Source organism: Theropithecus gelada, chromosome 7a (genome assembly GCF_003255815.1).
Source record: "Theropithecus gelada isolate Dixy chromosome 7a, Tgel_1.0, whole genome shotgun sequence".
NCBI lineage: Eukaryota > Metazoa > Chordata > Mammalia > Primates > Cercopithecidae > Theropithecus > Theropithecus gelada.
In genome coordinates this window covers 20,134,173-20,153,512 of record NC_037674.1, presented here as the reverse complement: position 1 = coordinate 20,153,512, position 19,340 = coordinate 20,134,173, and the positions used below count along the sequence as shown (strand labels likewise).

At 43.2% G+C, this 19,340-nt stretch overlaps 1 protein-coding gene across 3 annotated transcripts; it reads right to left on the bottom strand.

Moving 5' to 3' along the window:
- Nucleotides 1-11,150: 11,150 nt before the first annotated feature.
- B2M (beta-2-microglobulin) lies at nt 11,151-18,169 on the bottom strand. 3 transcript variants are annotated; one of them, XM_025390335.1, is made up of 4 exons: nt 18,045-18,169; nt 13,579-13,857; nt 12,922-12,949; nt 11,151-11,662 (listed from the first exon to the last, which is right to left on the bottom strand). In XM_025390335.1, the coding sequence occupies exons 1-3, from the start codon at nt 18,109-18,111 to the stop codon at nt 12,936-12,938; spliced, it is 360 nt and encodes a 119-aa protein (XP_025246120.1). In that variant the 5' UTR covers nt 18,112-18,169; the 3' UTR covers nt 11,151-11,662; nt 12,922-12,935. The 3 variants fall into 3 exon arrangements, 2 of the variants coding, with proteins under 2 accessions (XP_025246120.1, XP_025246119.1); XR_003120218.1 differs by having other exon boundaries at nt 12,922-13,857; XM_025390334.1 differs by having other exon boundaries at nt 11,151-13,857.
- Nucleotides 18,170-19,340: the final 1,171 nt, after the last annotated feature.

Genomic DNA, 19,340 nt, shown 5'->3' with positions numbered 1-19,340 from the left:
GATTCTCTGGTTGTTCCAATGAAGTCATTTGGAGTATTTATTAAGAGGCTGAGGGCCAGAGGTCGCAGTCTACATGCAAGCACACTTAATGTATAAAAAAGCAGCCGGGCGCGGTGGCTCACGCCTGTAATCCCAGCACTTTGAGAGACTGAGGCGGGCGGATCACTTGAGGTCATGGTGAAACCCTGTCTCTACTAAAAATACAAAAATCAGCCGGGCGTGCTGGCGCATGTCTGTAATCCCAGCTACTCAGGAGGCTGAGGCAGGAGAATCGCTTGAACCCAGGAGGTGGAGGTTGCAGTGAACTGAGATCACACCACTTCACTCCAGCCTGGGCAACAGAGACTCCGTCTGGAAAAAAAAAAAAAATCCTGCATATAATCTGGGCTTACAAGCACCAAGGACATGTAAGAAATGTGTTATGTTTTTCGATTATTTTATTTCTTGAGTATTTATTGACCATCTACTACCTTAGGCTCATATACACTGAATTTTCCAGGAATATAACTACCAGGCAACTCAAAGGAAGATGTATGTTGGTTTTTTATTTGTGGAATTTTGCCTAGAGATTTTCGCCATTTTAGAAAATTACACCAGAACCAGCAATACCATATCTGAATCTGAGCCATTGGTACAACGTGCCTCTCAGTCTTCCATGCCGCTGGTTCACAGAAATCCTAGGCAGTTACAAGTGTCTGGCACTTCTTTATACCAGCAGCACAGCCAAGCTAGAGCATTCACAAGCTAAATTACTTAATTTTCATAATCATATTAGTAAAAGAATCACCACAAGACAATTGTTATAAAAAGGGGTTGTTGAATACGATTGAGATTGAAACCTCTAATCCACACTGGAATCCTGGGGACTGTGCCCACCTGTCTGCCAAGCTTGGATACTGAGTTTCTATCCTAGAAATCTGTCAGATAAGGCTCCGTTACACAAATGATTTGGTTACTGCATCATCACTAGGAACCCTTCATTCTCTTAACCTTTCCCGGCCTCAGAAAAAAAAAAAAAAAAAAAAAAATTCTCAAAAACCCCCATACTGCCAGAAAAGAGCTCTACCTGTAGGCCTACCTTTGGAGGAACTGTCCAGAATGAGTCAGGGCCATCTTGTTACCTAAAGCCTTTTAGGGAAAGGGATTCTTCCATAGTTTCTTCTTTCACCAGATCAGTGCCAAGAAGTTTTCCATTGTACAAAATGAGTATCCCTAATCTGAAAATCTGAAATCCTAAATGTTCCAACGTCTCAAACTTTTTGAGCGCCAACATGATGCTCAAAGGAAAAGGTGATTGGGGCATTTTGGATTTTAGATTTTCACCTTAGAGATGCTCAACTGATAATTAGCAAATATTCCAAAATCCGAAAAAATCCAAAATTTAAAACACTTCTGGTGCCAGGCCTTTCGAATAAGGGATACTCAACCTGTATCTCCCTGCTGTGGTAATTTGCTCTAATGAGCTGTGAACATAAAGAACCACTGGAAGTAAAAGCAGTTGCCTGGAGTCTTGCATCTTACAGAGCCCTTCTGATTGCCATCCCCTTCTCAGAACCACCCTAAAAGAGTGCTCGGCACAAAGTAGACACTCCATATTTATTTAACAAACGATTAAGTGAATAAATAAGTACATTTATGGTATAGGAATAATTATCCCGTTTTATGGATATGGCAACAAAGGATCAAGTCAGCAATATGACTCTTTTCCAATTTCTTTTGTGGAATTAGGATTCAAACTCAGGTCTGAGTCCAATGTCATACACACTGTAATGCTATCCCCTTAGCATTAATGGAAGTTTGGGGTTGCATGTGTTATGGGCCCGGCAGAGGATGTTGACAGGAAACATGCCTCACCCAGATCTGGCTTTATGAGCCCGTCCTCAGCTTTTGCATAGTTTGCTGCTAACAGCTAGCATCTGCGATTACCCTCAGTCCTGCAGATTACCCTCAGACACTGGAAGGAGCTGGAAGTATCTGGGAGTTTTATGTTTCACCTCATTCCACAACCCCGGATAGCCACAGACAGGCTGATGAAAAGCACCAAAGCCCAGGTCCTTTGTGTTAAGGCAGGAAAAACTCTGACGTGTGTTCTTTGTTCTAGAGCTTCCTGTGTGATCAGGCTGAGTGTAGGACTTCTGAAATCACGCTCTCGCTTGGCTTCTTACCATTTCCTGTCCTTCATCCCCCACTCCTTTACTGTTCTTTTCTAGAAGTCCCCCCTTTTTTTTTTTTTTGAAACGGAGTTTCACTCTTCTTGCCCAGGCTGGAGTGCAATGGTGCGGTCTTGAAGAGCCCTTTCTTAATAAGTCATTTGCATCCAAATCTTTGGCTCAGGGCCTGCTTTTGCAAGACTCCACCTAAGACACTCACTCGCTCTTCAGATGGTGAAAATGGCATGCACACTTGCAGACAGCTAAGGATTCTGTCTTAGTCTTTCTGTTGCTGTAACAGAATACCTGAGATCAGGTAATATACAAAAAAAGAGGCCAGGTGCGCTGGCTCATGCCTGTAATCTCATCTTTTTGGGAGACCAAGGCTGGAGGATCACTTGAGGCCAAGAGTTTCAGACCAGCCTTGGCAACATAGTGAGAATCTGTCTCTACAAAAAGTTTTTAAAAATTAACCACGTGGCCGGGTACAGTGGCTCATGCCTGTAATCCCAGCACTTTGGGAGGCCGAGACGGGTGGATCATGAGGTCAGGAGATCAAGACCATGCTGGCTAACACGGTGAAACCCCATCTCTATCAAAAATACAAAAAAATTAGCCGGGCGTGGTGGCAGGCGCCTGTAGTCCCAGCTACTCTGGAGGCTGAGGCAGGAGAATGGCGTGAACCCGGGAGGTGGAGCTTGCAGTGAGCTGAGATCGCGCCACTGCACTCCAGCCTGGGTGACAGAGCAAGATTCCATCTCAAAAAAAAAAAAAAAAAAAATTAGTGATGCATGGTGGTGTGCGTCTGTAAGCCCAGCTACTTGGGATGCTGAAGCAGAAGGATCACTTGAGCCCAGGAGTTTGAGGCTGCAATGGCACAATGACAGAGCAAGATCCTATCTCAAAACAAGAAAGAAAGAAAGAAAGAAAAATGTATAGAAGAGGCTGAGAAGTTCAACGTTGAGGGGCTGTATCTGGTTTGCTTTGAGTGAGGGCCTTGTTCCGCACCATAACGTGGCTGAAGATATCAGAGAGGCATCATAACATGGCTAAAGATAAAGATTTAGAGGGGCACGAGAGAGAGCCAAACTGGCTTTTATAACAGACCCATTCTCTATTAATCCATTAATCCATTCATGAAGGAGTCCTAGTGACCCAGTTCCCTCTTAAAGGCCCTACTTCTTAATACTGTTATATTGAAGGTTAACTTTCTTTTCTTTGCTTCATTATTTTTTATTTTTTAATTTAATTTATTTTAGATAGATAGATAGATAGATAGATAGATAGATAGATAGATAGATAATAGATGACAGACAGATACGAGGTCTCACTATATTGCCCAGACTGCTCTTGAACTCCTCCTGGGCTCAAACAATCTTCCCGCCTCAGCCTTCCAAGTAGCTGGGACTACAGGTGTGTGCTGCCACACCCAGCTAGTTTTTGTTTGTTTGTTTTCGTAGAGAGGGGGACTCACTATGTTGCCCAGGCTGGTCTCAAACTCCTGGGCTCATGCGATCCTCCAGTCTCAGCCTCCCAGAGTGCTGGGATTAGAAGTGTGAGCCGCTCTGCCCTGTCAGGATTAAGTTGCAACATGAATTTCAGAAGGGACAAACATTTGAGCCATAATAAATGACGAGAAAACCGCTTCAACTATGCTGTGTCATTTAGTGGTAGCAAAAGTCCTCTCTGTTTTTCTGAGTGAAAACAGTAAAAAGAGGAAGTGCCTGTAATCCCAGCACTTTGGGAGGCCAAGGCAAGCGGATCATGAGGTCAGGAGTTTGAGATCAGCCTGGCCCGCATGGTGAAACCCCATCTCTACTAAAAATAAAAATAAAAATAAATTAGGCATGGTGGTGCACACCTGTAATCCCAGCTACTCGAGAGACTAAGCCAGGAGAATCACTTGAACCCAGGAAGCAGAGGTTGCAGTGAGCTGAGATTGTGCCACTGCACTCTAGCCTCGGTGATAGAGTGAGACTCTGTCTAAAAAAAAAAAAAAGAGGAAGTGGTTCATGTGGTCCATGGGGGAGGGGAAACCTGCACATCATTGCAGGCTTCAGTTGGGCCTGTGTGTCTTACCAAAGACATAGATATCTCCTCAGTTGCTTAGACTTTTTAATCACCTATGTTGTGGAGGACCAAAGATATCTAATAATTGCATCCAACTAATGACAGGAGATATATAGAGTTTAGTGCATAGTAAGTGCTTAATATATGCTCGACTGTTATTTTAATTGTATTTATCAGGTTTTTTTTCCATTAGCCCTTCTTGTAACTCTCCAAAGTACCAGAATAATTTCTATGCACAAACTTTTCGATCAAAGTAATCAGAGACACTTTATTATTTATTTTAAGATATCTAGAACCCAAATGTTAGCCTTCAACTTTTTTCTTATAGGTCTAGACTCCAGGGAAAGACAATGCCAATCTTTTCCCCCTAAAACTTTGATGGCTGCATCACAGACAAAATATTTTTTTTTTATTATAGGAAGTGGCTGGGTCCGGTGGCTCTGTAATCCCAGCACTTTGAGAGGTCGAGACTGGAGGATCGCTTGAACCCAGGAGTTCAAGACCAGCCAGGGCAACATAGTGAGACCCCCCCATCTCTACAAAAAAATACAAAAATAAAATTAGTCAGGAATGAGTGGTGCACACCTGTGGTCTCAGCTACTTCGGAGGCTGAGATGAGAGGATTGCTTGAGTCCAAGAGGCTGAGGCTGCAGTGAGCCAAGATTGTGCCACTGAACACAAGCCTGGGTGACAGGGTGATACCCTGTCTCAGAAAAGAAACAAAACGAAAAGAAAAAAAAAAAAAGAAAAAAAAGAAAAGAAAAGAAAAGAAAAAGACCTTGAGTTTTGCTTCAAGGGTTTACAACACAAGAATGACAAGTAAAAAGCAACAGCCCAAAAATACTGTGAAAGTGGTTGTTGACAAAACTAGAAAAGACATGTCCATTTATGACATGTTTTCATTAGGGATCATGAAAAAAAGTAAGATATAAAAATTATTATTTAACAATAACCACTTTTTTAAAGGAGGATACAGTTAACCTTTGAACAACACAGGTTTGGGGTGCAAGGGTCCACTTTTTTTTTTTCCTTTTTGACAGGGACTTGCTTCATCACCCAGGCTGGAGTGTAGTGTCCTGATCTCTGCTCACTGCAGCCTCAACCTCCCAGGCTCAGGTGATGCAAGGGTCCACTATTTTTTTTGTTTTTGTTTTTGGTGACAAAGTCTTGCTCTGTCACGCAGGCTAGTGTGCGGTGACGCAATCTCCACTCACTGCAACCTCCCCCTCCTGGGTTCAAGTGATTCTGCTGCCTCAGCCTCCCAAGTAGCTGGGATTACAGGTATGCACCACCACATCCAGCTAATTTTTGTATTTTTAGTAGAGATGGAGTTTCACCATGTTAGCCAGGCTGGTCTCGAACTCCCAACCTTAGATGATCTGCTTGCCTCGGCCTCCCAAAGTTCTGGGATTACAGGTGTGAGCCACTGCACCTGGCCAAGAGTTCACTTTTATGTGGATTTTCTTCTGCCTCTGCTTCCCCGAGACAATAAGACCAACCCTTTCTCTTCCTCCTCCTCCTTGGCCTATTCAACATGAAGATGATGAGAATAAAGATCTTTATGATGATGCACTGCCACTTAATGAATAATAAATACATTTTCTCTTCCTTATGATTTTCTTAATAACATTTGCTTTTCTCTAGCTTACTTTATTTTCAGAATACAGTATATTTAGTATATATAACATATAAAATATGTGTTGACTGTTTACATTATCGATAGGGCTTCCAGTCAGCAGTAGGCTATTAGCAGTTACGTTTTTGAGGAGTTAAAGGTTATACTTGGATTTTGACAGCATCGGGGGTTGCCACCTCAAACTCCGTATTGTTCAAGAGTTGAATATATAAGGAAATGTAAGGATACCTATTTGACAAAGATTAATTAATAATAACAATTTTTTAAAATTTAAATAACCGTAATATAAAGTGGGGAGTTATATATACACACTGAGAGCCACCTCTATAAAGTAGAATATAGTAGGGTCCAAAAGATAGTAATTTCCATGTTATAAGTGATTACAGGGGTGTACAAAATTTTTTCTTTCTTTCTTTCTTTTTTTTTACTTTTTATTTTTTATTGAGACACAGTCTCACTCTGTCACCCAGGCTGGAGTGCAGTAGTGCCATCTCTGCTCACTGCAACCTCCACCTCCTGGGTTCAAGCAATTCTCCTGTGCCTCAGGCTCCCGAGTAGCTGGAATTACAGGCGCCCACCACCATGCCTGGCTAATTTTTGTAATATTAGTAGAGACAGGGTTTTGCCACATTGGCCAGGCTGGTCTGAAACTCCTGTCCTCAAGTGACCACTACCTCAGCCTCCCAAAGTGCTGGGATTACAGGCGTGAGCCACCACACCCCACCTAGTATGTTTTTTTAAAGGGGCTTCTCACATATATTTTCTAGAAAGTAATTCTTGTTTCAGCAACATAGTATGGGTATTCCTCCATATCAGTATGTAAGATCTACTTCTTTATTACTGGTGTTGGGACTTTTCCGTTTAATTTGCATTGCACAATTATATTTAATAAGGTTAATTAAACTTCCAGTATTCCTCCTCTTTGCTTGCTCTCTTCTTCTGAAAAGAGGAACTAAGGCATGCTCCAAAGGAACTGTGAAAGTTGATACTACAAATTGGGTCATTTTTGTCTTACTCAACAAAAACAGAGTCAAGAAGCCAGGGAGAAGCACTCAGGGCACAAAACATTGCTCCAAAAATGCAATTTTCTGCAAGCCTGGCAGCTGAAACTGCCTGCTATCACCTGAAACCGGGTTTAACTAAGGCTACTGAAACAACCTGCTACAACTACATTGAACAGACTAGCTCTGTTCATTGCCATCATTTGCCAGTCCGAACTTGCCAGCTCCTCAAAACCTTACTAGCACCAGTGAAATTTCTCAGAACAATGTGTAACATTTTTGCATTTTATAAAACCTTTTTGTACTTCAGTCATGCCAAAGACCAGCTGGTCTGTGTGTATGCCCTGAATTGCAATTCTTTCCTCCCAAATAAAACATTTTAATTTCAGAGATTAATCTCTATATTTCATTTGACTTTGACATACTATTACCTTGTAATATCAGCCAGCCCAGCAGCCCCTCACAAAATAGCTCTGTTGAATGATACAGAATGGAGAAAGAGTTCTTTATTATTTAACTCAATGGGTCTCTCAATCTTGGATGTACATTAAAACTCTCTAGAGGTTTTTTAAAAAAATAACAGTATACCTGGGCTCCATACCAAGAGATTATGATTTAGTTGGCCTGGATGAGAGTCTGAGAAGCTGGTAAGGTTTTTGTTGTTGTTGTTATTGCTGTTTTTGAGACAGAGTCTCACTCTGTTGCCCAGGCTGGAGTGCAATGGCGTGATCTCAGCTCACTGCAACCTCTGCCTCCCAGGTTCAAGCGATCCTCTTGCCTCTGCCTCCTGAGTAGCTGGGATTACAGGCACGCACCACCACCATGCCCGGCTAATTTTTGTGTTCTTAGTAGAGACAGAGTTTCACCATGTTGGCCAGGCTGGTCTTGAACTCCTGACCTCATGATCTGCTCACCTTGGCCTCTCAAAGTGTTGGGATTACAGGCGTGAGCCACCGCGCCCAGCTTGTTGTTTATGTGTGTGTGTGTGTTTGTTTTTCTTTATTTTGTTTTTATAAACTCTACATGTAATTTTAGTTTGCACCCAAGTGAAGAGTTAATGAATGGCCTAGGTAAGTGTGGTATAATATGAAACACATTTGGTCTTTGTCCCCAGTTCCTGTCATAAGTTCCTAAAACCCTTTGAATTTTGAATGATAGGAGTGTCTTTTGTTATTGCTAATAAGACTCTTTGATAACCCTTGAGTATATGTTAATGAGGTTATACTCATTATAGGTTGGGGCCCCTAGATAGCCTCAGGATGGTGCTAGTCACCAGAAAGACCAACTGATGAAAAGATTAGTGTGTTGGAACTTCCACCCTGACCTGTCCATTTCTGGGAAGGTGAAGGGGAGTTGGAGATCAAGCTCTATAAAAACTCTTGAACGATGAGCTTCTTGTTTGCTGAATGTGTGGAGGTGCTGGGAGGGTGGCATACACCTGGAGAGGGCATGGACTCTTACCACCAAAACCCGCTACATACAACCCTATTCATCTCTTCATCTAGCTATTCATCTGTAGCCTTTATAATATCTTTTATAATAGATTGGTAAATGTGAACTGTCCTAGCAAATTAATCAAAATCAAGGAGGGGGTCATGGGAGTCCTGGTTTCCAGCTGGTCAGTCAGAAGTAGAGGTAACAACCTACTATGTTGCAGTGAGCCGAGATCTGGCCACTGCACTCCAGCCTGGGTGACAGAGCAAGACTCCGTCTCAAAAAACAAACAAACAAACAAAAAAAACAACCTACTATGTGTGATTGGCATCTGAAGTGGAGGGCAGTCTTGTGGGACGGAACCCTCAACCAGTGGATCTGACACCATCTCCAGGTAGATCCCATCAGAATCGAATTGAATTATAGGATACCCAGTTGGTGTCTGCTGGAGATTGTTTGGTGTTGTTAAATTAAGTTTAGCCTAGGCAGGGCACAGTGGCTCATGCCTGTAATCTCAGTACTCTGGGAGGCTGAGGCCAGAGGATCACTTGAGGCTAGGAGTTTGAGACCAGCCTGGACAACATAGTGAAACGCCATCTCTACTAAAAATACAAAATTAGCCAGGTGTGGTGACGCATGCCTGTAATCCCAGCTACTCGGGAGGCTGAGGCACGAGAATCGCTTGAACCCTGGAGATGGAGGTTGCAGTGAGCCAAAATGGTTCCACTGCACTCCAGCCTAGACAACAAGAGAGAAACTCTGTCTCAAAAAAAGGTTTAGCCTAAAGTTGCCTTGGCTGGGCGCAGTGGCTCACACCTGTAATCCCAGCATTTTGGGAGGCTGAGGCAAAAGAATTGCTCAAGGCCAGGAGTTCATCTCTACTAAAAATTAAAAAACAAAATTAGCCAGGCATGGTGACGTGTGCCTGTAGCGCCAGCTACTCTGGAGCCTGAGGCAGGAGGATTGCTTGAGGCCAGGAAGTTGAGGCTGCAGTAAGCCATGATCATACCACTGAACTCCAGCCTGGGTGACAGAGTGAGACCTTGTCTCAAAACAAAAATTAAATAAATAAAGCTGCCTCCCTATGTAAGTTCAGGCTAAAGGTTTCTCTATGCATAGTGAACTGCAACCTAACTGGATAATATGTCAACAGACTGTAACTTACTGTTATACCACAGAGTCTCAGCCAATCACACGTGGTCAACTCTTCAAACCCTGTTTAAATGAGGCAAATGCTGAGCTGCAACCAATCTGGCTGTTTCTTCCCCTGACTTCCATTTTCTGCACATCACTTTCCTTTTTCTGACCCTAAATGTTATCCAACCATGTGGCATCCCCAGAGTCATTTTGAATCTGTTCTGGTTCTGGCAGCTGCCTGGTTCGAGAATCATTTTTGCTCAGTTAAACTCTGTTAAATTTAATCTGTCTAAAGTTTTTCTTCTCACAGAATGTAGAAAACATATCTGGTCACAGAAGCATTCTGTGTTGAGTGTAAGAGTAGAAATTTTAAAACTTTGTTTTTCTTTCAGAGTATCACCCTCCAATTTGTTCAGCCAAGTTCCTACAAGTCTTCCCTCAGATACCCTTGCTCCACTGTTTGGAATTACCCAAACCTGCCATGTGGCTGTCCTTCCTGGCTCCCATGCCTGGAAACCCAGGCCCCACCCACCAATCAAGAGAACCACTACCCACTTACTCTCAGCTCAGGCGAATGGCTTCTCTAACACCTCCCTAGATTTTTGTTGTTGTTCCTTGAACAACATTATTTCTTTCGTAAAAAATTATTATTATTTTTTTAATTCAATTTTTCGAATTGAGACAGGGTCTTGTTATGTCGCCCAGGCTGGTCTCGGACTCCTGGGCTCAAGTGATCATCCTACCATGGCCTCCCAAAGTGCTGAGATTACAGACATGAGACACCTCGCCCAGCCTGAACAACAAAATTTCCATTGCCAAGTTCTTTGTGAGTACCTATGCTATATTCTTATCAGGTATATATTTTAATTATTTGAGTGCATATCTGTCCCTCCGCTAAACTGAGACGATTGGGAGCAGTCTTGTGTTTTATTTATCCTGTCAGTACCTAGAACTAGCTAATTTAGATTCTTGGTCAAATAAACAAAACTGGCCATCAGGTATAAAACTAGGCCTTGAAAATCTTAAATCCGTTGTCATTCAAAGTACAGTTGGCCTTTAGTATCCAGGGGCTCCACATCTGTGGATTCAGCAAACCATGGATCAAAAACATTGGGGAAAAAAAAGGGATGGTTGTGTTTTTACTGAACATGTACAGACTTTTTTTTCTTGTCATTATTCCTTAAACAATAACAACCATTTACATAGCATTTACATTGTATTAGGTATTATAAGTAATCTAGAAATGATTTAAAGTATACAGGAGGATGTGCATAGGTTATATGCAAATACTGTACCATTTTATAGAAGGGACTTAAATATCCAGAGATTTTGGTTTCCAAGAAGGGGTCCTGAAACCAATCCCCCAGGGAGACCACGGGATGACTGTGTATCTATTCCTTGCTAAAATATTAAATCCTTAGATACTTTTGCTCCCTCTTAGAGTCTGCATACTCCTCATGACCTGGCCCACAAGAAAGAACTCTGGCTAAAGTATAGAAGGCTGGCCTCTCATGGACAGCTGTGTCACTCCAACTATGCCATTTAACTTCTTTGAGCATCAGATTCCTAATCTGGAAAATGTGGATCACTGAGGCCCTTTACACTGTGAGCCAAACCCTATATACAAGAGGTTCACACTTTTTACCACGTGGCACTTGAAGACCGTTTCCCTGTTTGAAAATAAAGGGGTAATAGTGGGAGCAAGATATAAGAGACAACACATCAAGTTTCATGGTTTTATTTAACTCGTGGAACAAAAATGAACCAGATTAACTGCAACTTTATCAAATGTATAAGAAGTAAATATGAATCTTATATGACAAAATGTTTTACTCATTATAACAAATTTCCAATAACCCCATCAATTATATTTCTAAATTTTTCCTCCAAATTCTAAGCACAGTATGTAAATTGGAAGTTAACTTATATATGCATAACTATCTTATCAAGCTTCAAGTGCAAGAGATTGAAGAGTTCAATCTGACGAAGATGTTGATGTTGGATATGAGAATTCTCTGCTCCCCACCTCTAAGTTGCCAGCCCTCCTAAAGCTAGCTGCCCAGATACCTCAAACATGGAGATAGCACTCAAAGTAGAATTATAAAGAAGATCATGCCTGTGTTAACATTATTATAACTCTGAATTTTTTGCATAAAGTGTATAAGCATATCAATATTAAAAAGCAAGGAAGCAGAATTTGGAATTCATCCAATCCAAATGCGGCATCTTCAAACCTGAAAAGAAAAGAAAAAGGTGAGCAAATGAATTTATTTTATTTGGATTGCAGATCTCATTACCAAACCTGTCTAACTTCTACTGTGTAGATCACCTTTTTAAAAGAAGTAACTACGGACAGTTCTCCAAACCCATTACAAAGAGTATATCCTGTTAGTGTATCCGTTTGGTGCTGCCAAAATCTTAGAAGAAAAAAATGCTGATATGATATTTTGGTCAGTGCTGGACTGTATATATGACAGTGGTCTCATGAGATTAAAATAGCATACTTTTTACTGTACCTTTTCTATGTTTAGATACACAAATACCATTGTGTTACAGCTGCCCACAGTATTCAGTACAGTAACAGGCTGTACAGGTTTGTAGCTTAGGAGCAATAGGCTAGACCATGTAGCCTATGTGTGTAGTAGGCTACAACACCTAGGTTTGTGTAAGCATTTCTTGGAATATGTCCCTGTCATTAAGTAACACATGACTATATTCGAGTTCAAGTCCTGGCTCTACAATTTACTACCAGTGTGACTGGGCAGATCATCCACCTTCCTGATGCTCTCCCAAATCAATTCCCTGTTCTAGAATATAACAGGAGATTTGAATGGGTTTTCAGCATCAAAGTACCCTGGGCAGTAGAATTTCACTGAAAAGCTGGATCTTATACATTTGGACTCCAACTAAAGATGCAGAGAAGTCCAAGTTCCTCCCTCTCTCTTGCTTCTGGAGTTCTTTGTAGTTACATCTATTGTAGTATCACTACATCAAGTTTTAACAATCTGGTTCCCTTTATCTCATCTAGTGGCCTGGGAGCCTCTAAGAGGCAAACACAGTCCCCACACAGGAATGGGACGTCTGCAGAACTGTATAACTCCTCTCTTCTGTCTGAAGAATAAAACAACTATTATACAAAGGAAGAGAGTGATTCATTTTCTCTTCTCAGCAGAGATGTCCAATGTGGAAATGGTAGAAGAAAGATCAAAGCCTTGCAGGGAATGTGGGTAACCACCTGCCTCTATCCTGCAATACCATACTGGCAGTTCCTTTGCCCTCTCTGTAGAGGGTCAGTAATGTGGCCACACCCGGGGCCACACACCTTCTTCATACCACAGGAGAAGGAAATGTGACCCTGTAGGATTCTTCTTTGCCTGCTAAAATGCTACTCTGTCAATGTTCTCCACATAGTGAGGGTTATCCTGTTAGAACTGTCTATAAATAGTCCTCAGGATAGTGAAACAAAAACATTTTCTTAAGGTCAAAAACTTACCTCCATGATGCTGCTTACATGTCTCGATCTATGAAAAAGACAGTGGAGAAAGAAAAAAGAAGACATTAAGTTATACTTTTAAAATACCATGTACTAACAAATGTCTAAAATGGTTAGAAATAAGGCTGGCAGAATAGGCTGCTGTTCCTATCCATGTATACCTTGTTTAGAGCTACCCAGCAGGAACATGCCCTTCCTACTAGCCTCAGATACCAATCCAGCCAGAGAGTACTGGAGGAGTCCAGGATTATAGGACGCTAGGATACACAGGACTTACAAACAAAGGTCTATACCTTCTTGAGATGTTCGTTAGTGCTCAATATACCTGAAGCTGCCACGAAAGCTAGAGGAAGCCAGTAGGTAAGAAGTGTTAAGAGTGCATATGTATTCATGCAAGTGCTGCTGCTGCTCCCTGCTCAACTGCAGGGAAACTACTGGTTCAGAAACCATGCTGTGCAGCAATCTCTCAGCAGATGCCACTAATCTGATCTTTAAGAACATTCCCTGACAATCCCAATATGCAGATTGTTTATATCAGATGGGATGGGACTCATTCAGGGTAGTATGGCCATAGACTTTTTTTTATATCAAAGCAACTTTATGATATGACTACTCATACACAACTTTCAGCAGCTTACAAAAGAATGTAAGACTTACCCCACTTAACTGTCCTGGGCCCTGACAAAGTCACATGGTTCACACGGCAGGCATACTCATCTTTTTCATTGGGGGTGAATTCAGTGTAGTACAAGAGATAGAAAGACCAGTCTTTGCTGAAAGACAAGTCTGAATGCTCCACTTTTCCCATTTTCTCTCCATTCTTCAGTAAGTCAACTTCAATATCAGATGGATGAAACCCAGACACATAGCAATTCAGGAAATTTGGCTTTCCATTCTCTGGTGGATGGCGTGAGTAAACCTGAATCTTTGGAGCACCTGAGGAACATAGGGAAAAGACACATTAATATTGCCAGAGTATTTCACTTGGGGCTAACTTGGTCTCAAGCTCCATCAGGCACCAAGTGTCTACATTTGATCATCGATTTCTCCCAATTCCATTTCCACTCTGGCCAAATGAGCTTCCCCCTTCCCAACAAGCCACCTCCATTTTGAGGAATAAACCATTACTTGGTATCTTTCCCTCATAATTCCTCTATACATGACTTTTTTGTTTTTTTCTAGCAGATTTCTAGCAGTATCTTCTGTCACTGGAGATTGTGCTGCATTTTTAAGAACCTTTTTCTGGATGCTCTCAAGCACTTCTGATGGCTTCTCAGCACTCATAGCATTCTTTAACACATCACTCAAGAGTCTACATGATTTGGCTCCAAGCTACTTTTCAAAGGTCATTTCTCAGTTCATAATAGCCCCATCAAATTACTCCTGTTACTGTACTCTGTTTCCACCCCTTCCATTTTTTTTCCTTATGTTTACTCCTTTCTTTTTGGTTCCTGCTCCTGCCTCGATCTACACTCACCTGATTTTCTAAACTGTATTAAGTGTCTAGAAGAGTGCCTGGGATATAGCAATTGCTCTATACGTGGCAGATGTTATTATTATTACCTCAGGTTCCTAAGCGGATCAACCCAAGGTATGTTTTATTTTGTTGTTTTTGTTGGTTTTTTGTTTGTTTGTTTGAGATGGAATCTCATTCTGTTGCCCAGGCTGGAGTGCAGTGGCGAGATCTCAGCTCACTGCAACCTCTGCCTTGGTTCAAGTGATTCCTGGGACTACAGGCACACACCACCATGCCCGGTTAATTTTTGTATTTTTAGTAGAGACGGGGTTTCACCATGTTGGCCAGGCTGGTCTCGAACTCCCAACTTCTAGTGATCTGCCTGCCTTGGCCTCCCAAAGTGCTGGGATTACAGGCATGAGCCACTGCGCCCGGCCCAATCCAAGGTATGTTCTTACCAAACAACAAAACCTCTTTATTTCTGCTGAGGGTTTATATGCCAGATCCCTCTCTGATTTTGTACCTAATTTCATGAGCTAGAAAACAAAGAAACAAAACCTAAATGCATATAAGAGCTGGCAAATACCTTAAATGGTTGAGTTGGACCGGATAAAATACAACAGGGATAGGTGAGGACTATGGCAAATGGGACAGAACATAGTTTTCATTATGATCAAATGGAGTAATGCATGTGACAGTGGGATTTGCGTTTTAATTAGCATCCACAGGTGATTGCTGTAAACTAGCCAGGTTGGGAATACATTGCCTAATGTTACAGGAGCAGTGCTTTCCAAAATGAGAGGCATGACTAGACCATCCATGGGGAAGTGGAAAGAAAATATTATAAACTCTATATTTTTCATCGAAAATGAAGAGAAGTGTTACTGCTACTAAATATACAGACTGACACTAAATATATGTGTATACAATTCTTTTAAATACACTTATATTCAGGGTACATGATCCTAAAAGGCAGCTACTCCATCATGTCTGGAAGGTTGTGGGGAGAAGGAGTACCAGGCCACCTTGACCAGATATATCTCTCTAGAAACACCCTATCATCAAGGAAAGGCTACTAGCCCCATCGAGAGGTGGATTGGGGAATCTAATGAAGACCTGATTTTTTTCATAACATTAAAAGCTAAGAGAGCTCTTTGCAACTGAGCTTCTAATAATAAGAACATAATAAATGCCTCAGGGGTCAGAGCACAGATTCATCCTACCTGGAACTCTGTTTGAGGGAAGGCAGCAAGATTTTGTGAGAGCATCACTGTAATCTTTTCTAAGAAGAGGACAAGTATCAGACAGACTGGGTTTGAATTGGGGCTCAATCAGTTACTGGCTTTGTGACTTTTGGAGAGTTATTTAAGCTTACAAAACTTAACTGAAAAGTTAATTTATGCCCACAGTAAAACAAAACAAAACCACACACAGGACAGAGGGGAAAACAGACCTTCAGAGGTAATCACCATTACATGCTTCTTGTGGTATCTTCCAGAAATGGTCTATGCATGGCATGTATTACTTTGGAAATTTTCAAAATAAGATTTTTGTAAAAACAACTGATTGTTATTTTTTAAAACGACATCTAACATAACCAGCAAATAGCAGTAATGGTGATGATATAGACATTATCCTTTATGTTGTAAATAAATTGTATTCAAATTAAATGCAATTTTCTCATGATCAAAACATTCTGCTTTTGATCATGTTTTGCCAGGGGGAAAAGGTGAGAGGGCTTAGCGTATTGCCAGGTATTTAGAAAGTACTCAAGATCTTTGGTGTCCTCAACAGTCTTGGTAACCATCTTGGATTATCTTTTTTTTTTTTTTTTTTTTTTTGAGACAGAGTATCACTCTGTCGCCCGGGCTGGAGTGCGGTGGCCGGATCTCAGCTCACTGCAACCTCCGTCTCCCGGGTTCACGCCATTCTCCTGCCTCAGCCTCCCGAGTAGCTGGGACTACAGACGCCCGCCACCTCGCCCGGCTAGTGTTTTTTTTTGTTTGTTTGTTTTGGGTTTTTTTTGTATTTTTTAGTAGAGACGGGGTTTCACCGTGTTAGTCAGGATGGTCTCCTGACCTTGTGATCCGCCCGTCTCGGCCTCCCAAAGTGCTGGGATTTCAGGCTTGAGCCACCGCGCCCGGCCGGATTATCTTTATTAATGGTTTTACAACTCCCCTGACTTCGACAAACCTTCACTTTTTTCTTTCTTCTTCTTCTTTTTTTCTTTCTTCTTCTTCTTCTTTTTTTTTTTTTTTTTTTTTTGGTCTTTTTTAAGAGACAAGGTCTCGCTCTGTTGCCCAGACTGGAATGCACTGGCGCCATGATAACTCAAACTCCTGGGCTCAAGAGATCCTCCCGCCTCAGCCACCCGAGTAGCTTGGGCCACAGGCGCCAGCCACCACACCTGGCTAATTTTTGTTTTTATTTTTTATAGAGACGAGTTTTCACCATGTTGGCCAGGCTGGTCTCAACTACTGACCTCAAGCGATCCTCCCGCCTCGGCCTCCCTAAGTGCTGGGATTACAGGCGTGAGCTACCACGCCCAACCCCCTCATGTTTTCAAAACCGAAAGTAAGAGGCACACTACATCTCGGAAAGAACCAGGCAAAGAGCCAAAAAGGAAGCCTTCTGTAAGAAAAGACCACAGGGCCCATGGCCGCCCGGTTTGCTCTGGAGAATCTCACGCAGAAGGCAGGCATGTTTCTTTAAAAAAACGCACGAATTACAGACAAAAGGCATGCGCTCCCGCAAAAGGCCCTGGTCAGGCTTGATTTCAATCTCGATTGCTGCCATTTATCCCCTGTGTAAGTTTCTTAAAATCTCGGTGCCTCAGTTTCTTCATCTGTGAGAGGCAGAAGATAACCATAGTAGTTATCTATGGCGGAAGACAACTATTTTAAAAATTAAATGACGCAAAGCACGTAAAGTCCTTGGCACACAGAAAGATGTCAATAACGGGTAGTTCTTATGATTTTTAAAAGTGACATGTGATGGGAACAAATAGGTTAATGATTCGAAACCGCTTTGTATCACAGCCAAGCATTCTACAAACGTCGCGTGCTCTTTCCCCGCCACGGTGTGGCCCCACATAGACCCCGAGGTGCAGGGCAGGCGAACTTAGCGGCTCCTAGCGAAGTCCACAGCTCTCCGGTCCGAGGGAAGCAGAGCTGCAGCAGACAGGTTTACCCGGGCGACGCCTCCCCCAGACCCCGGGCGCCCCTGCACGCATTCACAGCCCTCAGCTCCGCGCCTTTGGGATGAGCCTACCCGTCCCCCACTCCAGCTGCGCTCGGGGAGCCAGAGGCCCCGCGAAAGAGCGGAAGAGAAACCCTCCCCCAACCTCGGCGCTCTGACGCTTATCAACGCCCTAAACTTTGTCCCGACCCTCTTGTCGCCGTAGGCCAAAGGTCTCCCCTGCTTCCCGCCGAAAGGGGCAAGAAGCGCGCGTCCCGGGTGCGTACCCCCTTCCCCACTCCCAGGCCACCCCACCGCTTCCCGGAGACCCAGCCCTAGACTAGCCCCCCGGCGGGCCACCAAGGAGAACTTGGAGAAGGGAGGTCACGGAGCCAGAGAGCACAGAGAGGGCCACAGAGGGTGCGGAGCGGGAGAGGAAAGACCAGAGCGGGAGGGGAAGGACCAGAGCGGGAGGGTAGGAGAGACTCACGCTGGATAGCCTCCAGGCCAGAAAGAGAGAGTAGCGCCAGCACGGCTAAGGCCACTGAGCGAGACATCTCGGCCCGGGTGCTGTCCGCCGCTGGAATGCCCGCCGGGCGCGACGCCTCCACTTATATTCCGTGGGAGCCCAGCCAATCAGGGCAAGGCCCGCGGGGACCGTCACCAGTCTCCAAGCCAGCGACGCAGTGCTAGGTTAGAGAGAGGGACTTTCCCGTTTTCGGTTTCCTTTTCTTAGAGTCTCGTGATGTTTAAGAAGGCATGCAGTAGATTGGGTGGGTTTGCTGCCTGTACATCGGCGCCCTCCGATCTGGGGTGCGCGCCCCAGCTTGGGACCCGCGGCGCTCATTCTAGGACTTCAGCTGGAGGCACCTTAAGGCCCCCTCCTCGCATTGCAAACTGGTCCCAGAGATACTAAGTGACTTGCTAATGGTGCCCCAGCCAGTTAAGAACTTGGACCTGCATTTTTCATTCGAGAAAACTGAAACCCAGAAGATTAAGATCGTTGAATGCTACCTAGCAGAACTTCGGTTTATAACTACAGCTCGGGAATTCGCTGCAGCGTTTCTCGATTCTCTGGGCAAGAAAAATAGTCCCAGACGCATTCTGAGCACAGCTCAGAGAAGGTCCTAGCGAACGAGTACCTTTCTTGCTTCTTGAATCCCTTCAGGAAAAAGTGTTTGGAAAGTTCTGAGCCAAGAAGTTCCTCCCTGTGTCCTTGCTATTTAGGTAATTTTCTTTGTTCTGTTGATTTGTGGGGGGTGGGGGAGAACCACTAATAGTAAAAGCAGTAACTGCTTAGGGCTTTAGAGCTTCCAGCACCCTCCAGGTACAACATTCTCTTAGTTTCCACCCTAGAACAGGGACTGGCACATAGTAGGTACTCAGTAAACTGAATGAATGAATGGATGGATGGATGAATGAATTAGTGAATATATAAATAAACTGTAGGAGGAAAGAATTCCCCCATTCGTTTTATGAACAGGGGAAACAAAGGCTAAGAGACTAGAATTCAAACTCTGGCCTGATTCCATTGACATTCATAATTTAGACACTGGAAGACAAAGGGCTTGGCAATTTTAGTGAGAGTTTGGACTCAGCCAAGGACGTTAAACATGACAGGCAGACCCATTAAGAAAACCTACACTCTAAAGTGACCGTAAATAAGGTGCTGCCATTTCGTAGTGGCGGAATCCACAGGTCTTTTCTAAGAGGAACAGTGAGAAGAGGAAGTGGACCATGGGGATGGGGAGGGGCAGAGATCTTGGAAGTCACCATGGTTTTCAGC